The sequence below is a fragment of the Pongo pygmaeus genome, chromosome 7, assembly GCF_028885625.2.
Source record: "Pongo pygmaeus isolate AG05252 chromosome 7, NHGRI_mPonPyg2-v2.0_pri, whole genome shotgun sequence".
Lineage (NCBI taxonomy): Eukaryota > Metazoa > Chordata > Mammalia > Primates > Hominidae > Pongo > Pongo pygmaeus.
This window is the reverse complement of record NC_072380.2, coordinates 73,262,849-73,277,909: the sequence shown is the minus strand read 5'-3', so window position 1 is coordinate 73,277,909 and position 15,061 is coordinate 73,262,849. Positions and strand designations below refer to the sequence as shown.

The 15,061-nt window shown below is 38.3% G+C and overlaps 1 protein-coding gene and 1 long non-coding RNA gene across 2 annotated transcripts in view; one reads left to right on the top strand and one right to left on the bottom strand.

Moving 5' to 3' along the window:
* Window positions 1-15,061, bottom strand: part of CLVS1 (clavesin 1) — a 213,776-nt gene that overhangs the window by 195,544 nt on the left and 3,171 nt on the right. The window contains exon 2 of the mRNA XM_054497411.2: window positions 5,943-6,548. Within this exon, the coding sequence (XP_054353386.1) occupies window positions 5,943-6,397 (455 nt within the window). The 5' untranslated portion in view covers window positions 6,398-6,548. The remainder of the gene's footprint in view (window positions 1-5,942; window positions 6,549-15,061) is intronic.
* LOC129041954 (uncharacterized) overlaps window positions 5,150-15,061 on the top strand; it is a 30,460-nt gene continuing 20,548 nt past the window's right edge. The window contains exons 1-4 of the long non-coding RNA XR_008504024.2: window positions 5,150-5,530; window positions 5,632-6,185; window positions 13,808-13,926; window positions 14,111-14,197. This is a non-coding gene — a long non-coding RNA (uncharacterized LOC129041954). The remainder of the gene's footprint in view (window positions 5,531-5,631; window positions 6,186-13,807; window positions 13,927-14,110; window positions 14,198-15,061) is intronic.

Here is a 15,061-nt window from a genome sequence, read left to right as displayed (position 1 = left end):
AATGGCTATTATTAAAGTCAAAAAATAACAGATGGTGGTGAAGTTGTGGAAAGAAAAGAATGCTTATACACTGTTGGTGAAAGTGTAAATTAGTTCAAAGATTGTGGAAAACAGTGTCACAGTTCCTCAAAGACCTGAAGACAGAAATACCACTTGACCCAGTTATCCTATTACTGGATATATATCCGAAGGAATATAAATCATTCTGTTAAAGACACATGCACGTGTATGTTCATTGCAGCACTATTCACAATAGCAAAGACATGGAATCAACCTAGATGCCCATCACTGATAGACTGGATATACACCATGAAATACTATGCAGCCATAAAAAAGAGTGAGATAATGTCCTTTGCAGGGACATGGATGGAGCTGGAAGCCATTATCCTTAGCAAACTAATAAAAGAACAAAAAACCAAATACCACATTTCCTCACTCATAAGTGAGAGCTAAATGTTGAGAACACATGGACACATAAAGGGGAACAATAAACACTGGGGCCTTTCAGAGGGTAGACAGTGGGAGGAGGGAGGGCCAAGAAAACTAACTAATGAATGCTAGGCTTAATACCTGGGTGATGAAATAATCTGTACAAAAAAAACCCCATGACACAAGTTTACCTACATAAAAAACCTGCACATGTACCTGAACTTAAAAGTTAAAAAAGAGAAAATAGAGTTTATATACATACAACAAAATATTATTCAGCCATAAAAAGAATGAATTCTGTCCTTTGCAGCAGCATGGATGGAACTGAAGGCCATTATGTTACATGAAATAATCCAGGCACAGAAAGACAAATATTTCATGTTCTCACTCACATGCAGGAGGTAAAAATGTGAATCTCATGAAGATAGAGAGTAGATTGGTGGTTACCAGAGAGGGTAAGGGGAGCGGGGAGGGAGGATGAAGGGGTAACAAAGAATATAATTGTAGGTACTGCCATTGAACTGTACACTAAAAAATGAAAAAGATGTTAAATTGTATATATATATTTTTTACCTCAATAACAAATTATTACAAAAGACAGTACATCTTTTGACCCAGTATCCTAGGTATTTGCCTGATTAGATTTTTTTTCTTAAGAAACAATTCCCATTTACTGAGCACCAACTAGTACTCACCCATGACCCTCGTCACCCCTACTGTACAGGTGAGAAACTGAGGGTAATAAGGATTTAAGCAACTTGCTCAAGACCCCATGGCAGGTTAGGAGGAGCTAGGATTGGAAGCTGGCCATCGGGGTTCAGAGTTTGTGCACTTAATCACTTTTCTATTTGGCCTCTGGACACCACCAAAAAGGGCAATTGTGATTAATTGTTGCAACAGCCCCATTAGCCAGATATCTTATCGTTTCCACTTGATACAATTGAGACCCTAGAAAGTAAAATTACTTGACCAATTTTAACCTTTTTTTCTTTTTAACTGAGTGAAATCCAGAAAAAAATAGATGTGTCCCTTTATGCTCAGTTTTTCTTCTCCAGCGCTGGGGCATTCATGGCAAACTGGGCTTATGACCAAGTGCAAGTCTGCAGCTTAGAAAGAAGCAAGAAATGAATTTATTTTTCATCAGATCTTAAAGGGGCAAATGGTGAATTATTGCCAATGCTGACACAAGTTTAGGTGGGAAAAATCAGAGGGCTCATCGACCAACAGTGTCCCCTAGGTCTCCGTTACATACCAAGCTGGAGAGCTGGGATACAAACTCTGCTCACTCTGGGAGGGCCAAGTTCATTTTTGAATAAATACATGTGAGCTGATTGAATCCATCTGGTTTCAGTTCAGCCTGGCAGCCTCAAAAAATGAAGAAGTCAGTTAGCTCTCTGCTGAGGTCCAATGTCCAGGCAAGGCCAGTTTATGCTCAGGTAGCCCAGGCACTGCCTATACCTCAGTTGCCATGTTGAACCCAAGCAGGCAGAGCCTGGCATGAGCCCTCACAGGATAGTGTTTCCTATTGCTCACTGTTCTGAGCTTTTGTCCATGTGTCTGGGTCCAGATTAATGAGATTTACACTGTCTTAATAAATATTCATAACCACTTTAATCTTAGTAAACCCTTCACATGAGATATTCAAATGACTTCCCAGTCATCTCAGGCCCCTGGTGAGAATGAAGTCATTTCCTTGCAAAGCTGTGTCAGCCTTTCCAGGCCTTTTGGGCCCCACAGGGCTGGGTCTGGGTGAAAGGAAACACATTTGGGGAGAAAGCAAACAGGTGCTTAGGATGGGCATGCCGTAGTTCACATTCATTGCCCCATTCCCATTTTCAAATATTGTACTCCAGCCCCTGGTTGCAATTCGTTTTACCATCTGTCCTCTATTAGTTTTTACATGGAATCTTTTATAGTATTAGTGATAATACTAGAAGCTAATATCTAGAGTGCTTACAGTGTATCAAACAATAAGCTGTGTTTTTTCAGTGCGTTATATCATTCAATCCTCCCAACCATACTGTTAGATAGACATCACTCTCATTCCCAACTTACAGATGAGAAAACTGAGTCTCACGGAGGTTGCCTGTCGAAAGCTATATAACCAGTAAACAACATGAGAATATCTAAATTCAAACTGAGGCTTGTTTGCATCGAATATTTGGCTGCCAATGGAATAGCCTTGTCATTACAACCTTTTTATTAAAACCATAATGGTCTGGGACAAATAATATTGCACAGGTTGAAAAATGTGGAGTGGGAGAATGCAAAGAGAGATTACTTTGAAAAGTCTAGCGAATTAGGAGACCATAAAGTGAATTTTTAAGTCCCTTCCCATCCATAGGATCAGGCTGAATAAGCTTCACATTCATGAGCCATTAGAGCTGGCAGGTATCTCAGGAATTACATAGTTCAAACTTCTTATTTTACACAAGAGAGAACTGAGAAACAGAGAGGTGAAGTAATTTGTTTGAGGTTATCATAATCATAAACATTTGGATTATTTACTAAGAGATTTGTCTCCTCTTCTTAACAACATACTTTGGGATATACATGGACCAAATCCTAACACAAAATAAAATATTTTACTATGGCTGATTTCATTATGTGTATGTCTCCATTTACTGATGTTCTCTACTTCATCTGTCTTAGCAGATGGAAGTTCTAGAACACTGAAAACAACTAAGCATAAATGAAGTCAGCACAATTATTGATATGGTTTGCCTCCGTGTCCCCAACCAAATCTCATGTTGAGTTGCAATCCTCAGTGTTGGAGGTAGGGCCTGGAGGGAGGTGATCGGATCAAGGGGGTGGTTTCTAAAGGTTAAGCACCATCACCCTAATGCTGTCTAGTGACAGAATTCTCAGGAGATCTGATTGTTTAAAAGTGTGTGGCACCTTTCCCTCACTCTCTCTCTCCTGCTCCACTACGTGAAGATGTGCCTGCCTCCCCTTCACCTTCTGCCATGATTATAAGTTTCCTGAGGCCTCCCTCGCAATACTTTCTATACAGCCTGCAGAATTAAACCTCTTTCCTTCATAAATTACCCAGTCTCAGGTAGTTCCTTATAGCAAAGCAAGAATGGACTAATAAAATTATTCTCCAGAATTATCAATACTCTCCTATTTCAAAATCCAAAATGTTAATGTGCCATTTTTGGGAGGACAGCTGTTGCCTCTAGTTTACATTGGTGTCCTGCACCAATGAATTGTGTGTCTCAGAAAGAATTATTCTATTGCAGTTGGAGTGAGCCATCTATATGTTTGCACCATTGCTAAGCATCCAGCTGAACAATGGGGTCCTCACCGGCAGGGATTGTGTGTTCTCATCGCTGTCCTCAGTGCCCTAAGACAAGCTCTGGCACAAAATCTATACTCACTGAATGTTTGTTGAGTGAATGATAAAGATGGATGAATCATAACACCTAAAAATCTGTCTCATCAGTGAAGCAATGTAGTGAGAGACTCATCATTAATTATGTTAATGATGATATGATATATGATATGTTATTCCATATCATTACAGAATAACAGAGTAGAAACACGGAAAGGTAGCCCAGGCCCAGGTGGAGTCCTGACCAAATTCTAGACTGATAGTGTTAAAATATGCAAATACCTTTCCAAGATTAGACAGCCCCACCCCAAATTATCAACCACAAAACAGCCAGTGGTCACCAAGGTGCCCAACACTGTTATCATCTTGAAGAGGAAGAGTAGTGATGTGAGTGAGTGAAGAGGCACTTTAGAAATTCCTTTTAATGGTTATGGGGGTTGATATATTTTTAGGTTAAACCCATGTCTCCCCATGAAACATAAGAATGTTAATGATTACATCTCTGTGAAAGCTCAGTTCATAGGTGATGTTTTGGAAATTGATTCATTATTCTTTCTCATTCAATATTCATTGGATATTGCGCCATGCACCAAAGACATAAATATGAAAAAGGCATGATCCCCTGCCCTCAAGGAACCTGCAGTCTTGGGAGGAGGAGTAAGAATACACAAAGTATACACACAATTACAATGAAGTCGGCTTAAGACAACTGGCTCTCACATCAGACTACCATTGCCCAACTCCCACTCCGTATTCACTAGTTGTGTAACATGAGTGAGTTCCTTAACTTCTAAAAGCCTTATATCATCAAAGGTAAAAGAGGGGTAATAGTACTAATATCTATCATGCAAAGTTCTCAGGTGGGTTAAATTAGGTAATATATATTAATGCTTAGCAGAGCTTGTCATTAGTATTCAAAATGTTAGCTATGATAATGATAGCTGTTACATTTCCATTGTAACTGCATTCATAGAAATATAAACAGAGGTAGGGCGCCTGAGAAAAACAGGGTTGGGAGGGAAGTAGAAGAAGACTACCTTCCTCAAGGACCATAAAGATGCATCAGTAGGCAAATTGTGTTGTTGGAGTTGGATGATTGGAGTTGGGATAGGGGATGGCTGTCTCTCCTTTGGGTGTCTGACAGGTCAAGTCCAAAGGGTTGGAGGTATTTAAAAAGCTTAACTGTTCAAGGCAAGGCTTATAGTCCCAACCAGCTGGACCAGAGGATGTGAAGAAGGTCATAAGATGAAGCAGAGCAGGAAATGCTGAAGGTGGATCATAAGAACCTTACTTTATTTCGATAGCTTTGCAGGTCATTGAAGAACTTTAATCAGGGAAGTGATGTAACAGAATTTTGGAAGGGTCACCCTGGCTACGGTGTAACCTAGAATGACTCAGAAGAGATAAGACTAGAGGCAGGGATACTAGCTAAGAAGCTGTTGCAGCAATGAAAGAAGAAATGATGAGAACCTAAACTAAGGCAATACTAATGGGAGCAAAGAGAAGTGAAGAGATTTCACAGGTTTATAAGAAAAAAGTGGTAGGACTTGAAAATTAATTGGATGTAAAGACCAAAGCAAGCGGCAGTCAAGGATGGCTCCTGGATTTCTGGCTTGAGAGACTAGGTGGATGAAAGAGCAGGTAGAGTGAGAAAGATGATGCTTTCAGTTTGGGATATGCCAAGTTTTGGGTCCCTTATAGGTCTTTCAGGGAGAAATGTCTAGCAGGGATTTGGATAGAAATGTCGGGCACTCAGGAGAAATAGAGGTAATTCAAGTCATGGAGAGGATCCAAGAAATTATTTTATGCATTGAAACTACTTGATATTAAGCCGTGTACTAACTCCATTTTTGTTTTTGTTAATAAAGATGAGAACACCAAAGACAGAATATATGGTTCTTCTAGAAGATCCACTTTCAATTTTACTAAAGTGAATGACCCACTTTGATGAAAAGAATAATGACTTCTAAGGTCTCTTACAACTCTAATGTTACAATTCTATTGTTCATCTGGAATTGCCTTTTGAAGACAGCACAACTGTGGCCTTAAAGATTCCTTGGTGAACATGTGAAATATTTTTTAATGAAAGTCCATTACATATAAAGCCATACAACCCCAAACATGCAGTGATAATGCTTATAGCAAAGAAAAACCAAGTAAAGACACTATCTACATTTACCTACTCTGATCCCAATTGGCTGCAAACAGCAAAAGAATCTTCCTGCCGTAGTGGTCTCGGTTTTCCAGCACCCCGGGGAACCCATCGATCAGAGCCCTCTTAATGCCGGGATCATCTGCCTTGAAGTTTTTGAACATGTCCAGGTTTAGCTGGCGGTACTGGAAATACTGAGCCAGGAGTCTAAAGGCATCCGCTTGGTGAAACTTCCTGGCTCGGAGAAATCTCAGGATGAAGGCATCATCTGTACGTAAAAATCCAATGTCAGGCCTGGTGATGATCATGTCCCTGACTTGCTGAATATCCTGATGTAAAATATCGGGGTTTTCATTCAGTTCCAGGCGAGCTTTCTCTATAGTCTCTGGACTGAGTCCAGCCTGTAAATGGGTCATCTTGGCCAAATCTCCGTTCCAAGTGTTTAACTTCTGATATTTTGGAAGAAGAGAGACTGGTCCCATTCACCTGATGGTCTGCTGAAACTGTGGCCCATTCAACAGTGTTTTACTACCAGGCTGCCCCGCAACAGACAAATAGAGGGTCTTCTTTCACATTCAGGCCCTATGTGGTGGTGTTCATCCAAAAGAGAAGCAAAACTGAGGCCATTGCTTACTGAAAAACAAATACACACAAAAGAAACAGAAGAGAGATGATACAAAGAAAGTCTGGGCAAATTAATTGGAGCTTAGATAGAAAAACAGTATATTAGGCTGTGGGTCTGATTAGATTAGGTGTCCAAAGAACAAATGATAAATTATCCTTAAAATGGGGTATTGAGCATAAGTTGATTATAGACAACTTGAAAATCTAACATTTGAAATATGTTTGGGAACGTTTTAGTTCCATTGACTAGTTAACGTAATAGTGCTTGATCAGATTAGCAATAGCATGCACTTTTATTAATTACCTTAAGAAACAGTGAGAGGAGAGAAGGATACTTCTCTGTGACAGCATGCTTTATGGGACCACTCACAGGCCTGGATATGGCAGAGAAATTATAGCTATGGTACAATTTATTGCTTCCCGTTGGCCTCTTTTCTCAAACAGAAGTATCTTTCACAGAAATGCCCCTTCTCCCACTTTCTTAAAGCCAGCCATTTGCATCTTAACTATAAAAAACTTCCCCTATTTTAACCCCACCAGTGTCAGTGACTCACAGGATTCCTCCACCAGTACTTGTGAAGAGTGGGGGTGGGGACAGGCTTATGGCTGGAAACTTGACCTCCAATAATCAAATTCAACAATGGGCAAGGAGACTCATAGGGACATTTGCAAATGGCTTTATTATTTGCATTTGCCATTATTTTACTAGGAAAGCAGAGGGACTTGAGACTCTTGGTTGGCTCTCTACCCAACCCAATGTCCATATGGGCTTAAAAATCCTTCCATTGTATATAACCTGCCTGTTTTCCTAAGATGCTGTTTTACTTATGATAATGATATTTTAATCCCCTCAGATACAACCTTTATGATTTCTCCACCAAAATGGTATACAGAGGAACACCCATACTGTTTCCACCTTATTTTAAATATAAATGCTTAAACTCTTGCAGACATCTGTTTGGTCTAACCTGGAAGTTTCCAAAATCAGAAGACACACTAAATATAAATAAACTTAGAGGCATTTATTTTTCCTAGCTTTCTTAGTCAATCTTATCTTCAGTAAGAGGCAGAATATTTACTCCCAATCTAATCATTATTGGTAATGCTTTATCATACAAAATTACTTAAATGATGATTGTTCTGCTTAATTTAGGACTAACAGTAATTTCTTAAGAGAGACAATCAGCTCACATATTTCTACTTTATATGTCTTTGGATATGGAGGAGATAAAAAAAGTAACTGGTATTCATTTTCAAGACAACAGAATAATAAAAATAATTTTATTTATAAAATATCGGCTTTGCAAAATAACTTGTAAGAAAATAGCATTTAGCTCTGTGATGTTCTCTAAGAAACAGAAGAGTCTTACTTCTCACTAATTTTGAGGACTCATAATAGTAAAGGAAAATAGTATTACAAACTCTTCCCAGAACTGTAAGAAGTTTCAAAATCTATCTAGTTCAATGCCCACCTGATGTTAAAATTCCTTCTCCAAAAGCCCTTTCAGAAAGCGGCCTCACCCAATGTCTTCCTTCTCCAGTTCTTCCCTACACTCATTGCAATCTATCTTTGACATGCTGCTGAAAGTACTCACACTGATCAATGACACGGGTGATGATTTAACTTATTATCCAAACTTACGCACTACAGGGTGTTAATAATAATGATGCTAGAACAACGGGTTCCAAGCAAACTCAGACAGATGGTCACTCTACTAATGGATACAATTTTTGTTACTACATCCAATAAAAAAACTTCCGCACCTACTGTAGGTGAGCTTTCTCAATATTTGATGTTGACTACATCATCCTTCTTAGACCTCCTTCTCACATTTTACCATTCTTTTCTGTAACTCCATGTACCCTTGATTTGTCACCTAGCCCTTTGTCCCTCTCTACTCCATCTTCTCCTTCTGTGCTCACATCTTCAATACTAGTGTTTTCTAAGATCCTGCCCCCATGATCTGCCACTTACAATATCAGTCCGTAGCTCCCTTCAGATCTTCAGACTGCACATTCTACAGCCACTGAACATCTCCACTTTCTTGACTCACAGACAACACAAACTCGATCTGTTCAAAACTAAACTAATCATAGTTCCTTATCCTGAATTTGCTCCTCTGTCTTTGTCTTTTAGTGAATGACATCATTTTCCATGCAGTTTCCCACACTAGAAATCTGGGAGTCAACTATTATTCCACTCTCTCTCTTATCGCCCACTATCAGGCAATCACTTCCATAATATTTTTCAAAGTTTCTCAGTTATTTCCATCCCCATGATCACTGTCTTTGTTTAGACTGCATCACTACTCATCTGTTTAGTCCTGTGACATTCTCCCTATTGATACGCTTGCTGCCAGTCCATTCTTTGCATTTCAACCCATTCTCTGTATTACAGTTGAAATATGCTCATGTCACTCCTTGATTAATATCCATCATTAGCATCTAGTTGTCCTAGGATAAAGTATAAAACTATGTAACATGATTTCAAGACCTTTCATCTTCTGGTCTCTTTACTCTCCAGATTTATTGTCTGGCCATGCAGCCATCGGCAGCTTCTTCTCACCTTTGTGTGCCTTGGTAAAAGCTGCACTCTCTGCCTAGAATAACCACTGATTGACTCCTCTTTGCCCTTCAGAAGTAAACTTGAAACTCATTTCCCCAGGAAACCCTTCCTGGCCTTCAGAAGTCAAAGTAGTCCCATACAACATTCTACTGCCATTTTCCTTTTTCTCTCTTTATCCAGAACATCTTGCAGGGAAGGACTGGATTTAATTCATCTGTGTATCCCTGATACAGGGTGTGGCCAAAAGAGGGTCAGCTCCATGAGCAGAGTGACTTCATTGCATTCACCACCACATCCTCAGTGCCTAGTACAGTGCCTGCCATGAAGTAGATGCTCAGTAAATAGACCTAGAATACATGAATAAAGAAAGTAGTCAAAATGTTTGAATGAGTGAATAAGTGTTTCAGTACCTCCAGGACAGTTTATCCTTAAATGAGATGTTGTGTCTGATGGATTAATGTCTTTCCTCATCTACAAAGTATTTTTTTTCCTGGAGAATTTAGCCTAAGCACGTTGTGCTTCAGATTCTCACCTTCCTAAAGCAAGCATGCCAGGTAATGTTCACAGTTCCAAGCCATGGAGCACAGTGCTTAAAGCACAAGGCACAGCCATGACTTATTCCCTACAGAGGATTTAAAGTGTGGGGCAAGTTACTTACCTTACAGTTCAGGGAACTCAACAATGTTTCTGAGATAAATTACTATGAGTTCAAAAGGAAAGTTGAGGTTGCATTTTTCATGGCCTGCTTCCACATATAGCTATGCCTCCAATCTATAATATCTGAAATAAATTTGCTTCAATCTATATCTTTATTCTGTGCTCAGCATACAGTAGAAGCTTCTGGGGAGAATGCTTAAGCCAGGGTCACTGGGTTTCATAACTTAGGATAACATAGATATTTTCTGTTAAAGGCAAATTCTTCATACCAGAAGTCTGAATAGACTGCTACTTAAATAACAACTTCAATTGATAATATTTAAGGCACTAGAAAGGCTGTATGAAGAATGTTCACCAGGATATAGCATTTTCATTTGACTATAATCTTTTGTTCACATAAAGGACTTGGTTCTCATTCAACTTTTCCAAATTATAAATGGATACATTGAACTTGTATCACATGAAGAAGTGGAAATGGTTTTCTGTGCTGGCAATATTAATAATAATAATACTTATTATTTATTATAGCTATTTATTATGTTCTAGGCATTTGCAGATTCTCTTTTTATAGACTACAGTATTTAATCCTCAGACCAACTATATGAAATGAGTATATTATTGTCCTCATTTTTCAAATGAGGAAACTAAGGCACAGAGAGGTTAAATGATTGCCCCAAATTACACAGAGACTAAGAGGCAGAAACTGGATTCAGCCAAAACTAATCTTTCTCTGAACCCATGCTCTTTACTGTTATGCTGCCCTGTATCTTATGTGTAGCAGAGAGATTTTATTATTTATGATTTAAGACCTATGTGACCATCTTCAAGTTTCAGAACCTCACTCTGGTTCCCTAAAATTCCTTTCAAACTTACCATTCTATGAGCCTAAATATGCCAGTGGATGAATAGATATTCTTGGGTGGCTTAATACTCTGCCTTACAGATGTCCAGTTGCCATCTTTTCCTCCTTCCTTCATTGGAAGATGACTGGTGCTGTTCAAAATCTAGCTGTCTCTGCCTTTTCTAGCATTCACTAACTTTTGTTCTTCCTTTAGGTATTTTCCTTTGGCAAAAATGACAGATCAAAGATAACAGATCTTGTCATTCTCTTTAAAGGATTGATTGCCATGCCTAGCAGAATGCCAAGCATGGCATTCAATGTCAGCATTGAAATGTGCTTGATGATCAAACAGGCCACTTTAGGCAGATTCATATAAGCCTCAGAGGCCATCTCCCTGCAATGTGGTTTAGTCCCAAATGATTCTGTATTTGACACCATTTCAAATGCATGGAGAGTAATTCACAAACATTCTCCAGGAAGGCCAAGGTGGAGGATACCTTCTTTCACTCCAATCCACACCTTTTCCAGTGAACCAGAAAATTAGGTAATAGTATTTTTGTATGAGAGGGAGAAAAGAAGAGTATCCATACTATGATATTTAAAATAATGTTATCTGTAGATTCTAGTTTTATATTTCATCTCAAGTTTACATTAGAAAAAAATCCTTTTGTATTTCCTCATACAGAATTTAGTATTAAGAAAGTACATCTACAAACATACACCATATTCCTTATGAGTCAAAGAGTTTAAGCATAAAAATACTTTCAGAAAACTATGATAATTCAAATGAAATCAATTTGGTAATTTTATGATCTATTCTCATTTATTTATTTTATTATAATCTTCAGAAACACACATACAATATATTAGGAAAAAGTCAGAATTTATTAGCAATGTCTCATCTAAAAATATGTATATGTATGTGTGTATGTAGTATTTCAAAGCATTTTATATCAATTGTCTTTTTTCTTTGTTACAATGATCCTGCAATAGATAGAAGAAAGATAATTCCCTGGGAAGTGCTAAGGTAAAATTCTGTGACATGATGTTGGTAAAACTGCTTGTGAAAGGAAAAGATCTACTTTACTTTAACTGTAAATTCCTGTTGATATTATAATTATGCTGTATCCAGGTAAATATTCGGGGTACATAACAGCTAAGTCAGATAATGAGCTTGTTTCAGAGTTGGAAAACCAACAAATATTCATGGAGTACTTAGTAGATGCCAAGGTCTTTGATATTATATAGTCTAATTTCCACAGCAATCCTTAAAGGTAGCTTATTACTACTAGATGAAAAGATGAATCTGAGATTTAGATATGGCTGAAAGAACAAAGATTTGCACTCAAACCTACTTTACCCACGGTTTGTCCAAGACTCTGCTCTCCAAGTAGGTGCCTTGTTTAACATCACTCTGAGTATTGGTGCCCTCACACTCAGCTACACTCACATAATAGACACACATCCACACCCTGTCAGTCCTAAAGGACATCATTTAAGGAATGTTGCAAAATTGCCCAAATTTGGGGAGGAAATAGAATATTGTTGTCATCATCAGAAAGATAAAATCTGTAAAGCCTAAATATTATTTGAAATATAAGAACATCAATAACTGCTGAACAACACCTCAAATTTGCATGGCTTCTGGGTGTTCTTAGTAATACAAAGAACAATTTTTAAGTACACATAAATTTAAATTAATACAAATATAAAATAAGAAACAATAGCCATATTTGTTTTGTGGGTTTCTTTTACAAGAAAAGGATGAAAAATTAATACCGGTGACAACATTTTGTACATGAAAGTCTAACCAACTACCTCATCCATTGGTATGTGTGAATTTATGTTTCCAAATTTTTAATATATATTGAATTGGGTTAACCCTTATAGCTCTTTACCTTGCTAAAAACTTACTTCAAATTTTTAAATTGAATATGAATTTTTACCTAGGAATACCAAAAGGAATTTTTATACTGAATGAAATAAAAATAGATGCTGCTGATATATCTAAGCCAAAACTGAAAATCATAGTGACCAAAAATATTTCTTTTTAAGTGTAACTCTATTTGAAATCTTTCTTGAAAGATAATACACTCCCTTACAGCCTATTTAGCCTATATTTAAATCTCAGAGGCTGGTTGATTACATGTTCCATGGTGCTGACCAGAAGGAGTCTTTTTTCTGAAGGATGAATTTTCAGGTTGGTCATTATGGTTTGTAGGAATTCTGCATAAGTACTGGCTAAGGAACATCAGACCTGTGGGTAAAAAGTGACCCCGAATTCATTGACTTTCTTTAAAGGTTAGCCAACTTACAGATATAAACTATCTGTACTAGGGGCAGGGAGAGTAGTCTACAAAGATAGAGAGGAGACTCTGAATTATCTGAAAGCATGGTGTGACCAGAATTTAGCCCATGCTACACAGTCCACCTTTCACCACCTTTAGCTTAGTCCTAGCCTAGGACTAACTGTTGCCACATAAATACTCATTGTGTAGACTCCCTTGGCTCCCTTTAAAACAGCAAAGAAGCACACAATCATTTGCTCCCATTTGGTCCTGCTCTCAAGGAATGTTAAAAGCAGACTGGAATGAGCTCCATCAGAGTAGAGACACTGAAAACTTTTGGAACCCAAATAGTTGCCAGGTCAGAATTAGAACAGACTGCAACTCAGGGAAGAAGGACCTATGTGACAGAGGATTCTAGAACCATTTTGCAGTTTTCTTTGGGGCAAATAATGCAAGGAGTTGAGGGGAAAGCCAACTTATAAAGTATGAGATTTTTGTTCCTCCTCACTGTGTTTGGTAGAAAAAGTCTTTAACTGAAGTAGCATTTACCTTACACCTCAATGTATCTTAAACAAAGTTAATATATAGGGAAATAATTGTTGAGTCATAGAATATTAGACTGGAATGTTTCGTAGGCTGTTCAACTATCCCCATAAGAGGTCATTGGCAGTTGATACCTCAATTTTTAAAACGGATTAGTTGTGCTTCCTAGGGGTATCAATGGGAAGAGAAAGGAAAACAAACAAACAAACAAAAACCTTGACCCTTCTGTCTTCAAAGGGAAAGAGTATTTCTCTAAGAATAGACTCTCTTTTTTAAGGAAGAGGACCTAAAGGAAGATAAGAAAGGTAGGACTCACCCAAAAACGGCCATTAACTCTATTTGCCCCCTTTTCCACTAAATGTTTTCCCAGCAGATCCATGTAACCGTGACCCTTCTTCTGGATGTGATTGCACAGACAATGGCAGCAGTAGGAATCACAGCTAAGAAAACTGCCTGGCAAAAGTAAAACACAGCAGCATGCTTAAGGGTGAGGTAGGAGGAAAGAGGCTATTTTTATAACTTTCTCCTCAATTAGAAATAGAATTTCTGAGCTCTTATTTCTTCAGAACATGGGGTGGTTTTTGTTTTGTTTTAGAATGGGTCTTATTATTTAATAGTCAGATGTAAAAGTGAGAATGTTAAAAAGAAAACTTTTCTTTGCCCTTGCTTCTCAAAGGGTGGTCCATGCATCAGCAGTGGCAGCAGAACCCAGGAGCTTGTTAGTGACACAGCAAGTCAGGACTTACTTAGACCTACTGAACAGGTAACAGAATCCCCAGGCAATTTGTATGCAAATTAATGTTTGAGAAAAGCTGGTCCAGAGGATTTATAATGACCCAGAGGGGTTGAGAGGTAGGTTAATTGCCTCTGAGGCCAGAACTCACGCTGTCTGTGGGCAGCCCTAATGCACTGTCCAGGAGGAACATAGAAGTACCCACAATGTGTTCTTTACCTATGGAGCAATGGCACTCATAATAGTTTATCAGATCACCCTGTTAATTACTCTCACTATGTTTGCATGCTCTATATATCAACCACAAAAGAAGGAAGAGAGGAAGGCAGGGAAATTTAGAGAGAGGGAGGGAAAGGAGGAGGGAAGAAGAGAAAAAAGGAAAGAGAGAAAGATCTCATGGGTTTTGTTTATTTTGTTTTAATTTGACCACACATTAAGAAGTTTTTATGTGTGGATCCTATAATTTAACATGCCCCCCTACAACATGCTATTCCCAGGCCCATAACTTCTCTCCTACTTCCTCCAAAACTATAAAATAATGAACATTGAATAAGCTATGTAAGTGACACACACAAATATATGGAACTTTGTCTAAGATCTTTGATACTATTTTAAGGAGCATAGATAGAAAAGGAGTTATCAGTGGTCTGCACAATATTTAGGAACAGATTTGGCTAAAAGCATCCTGGAAACAAGAGCAGATCATCTCAAACACATGTGGAGATATTTCTGCTGGCTCAGAAATTAGGAAGCACAAAAGCTCACAGGAAATTAGCCTACCACACAGGAAACTTTCTCTGATACTCCCTGTCACAGAATAGGTGCATAAAGGGACAGAGCCTAGGGCAACCTGACCTGAGAAGGTATAATAAAGGGCTGTGGGAGGCATCAGAG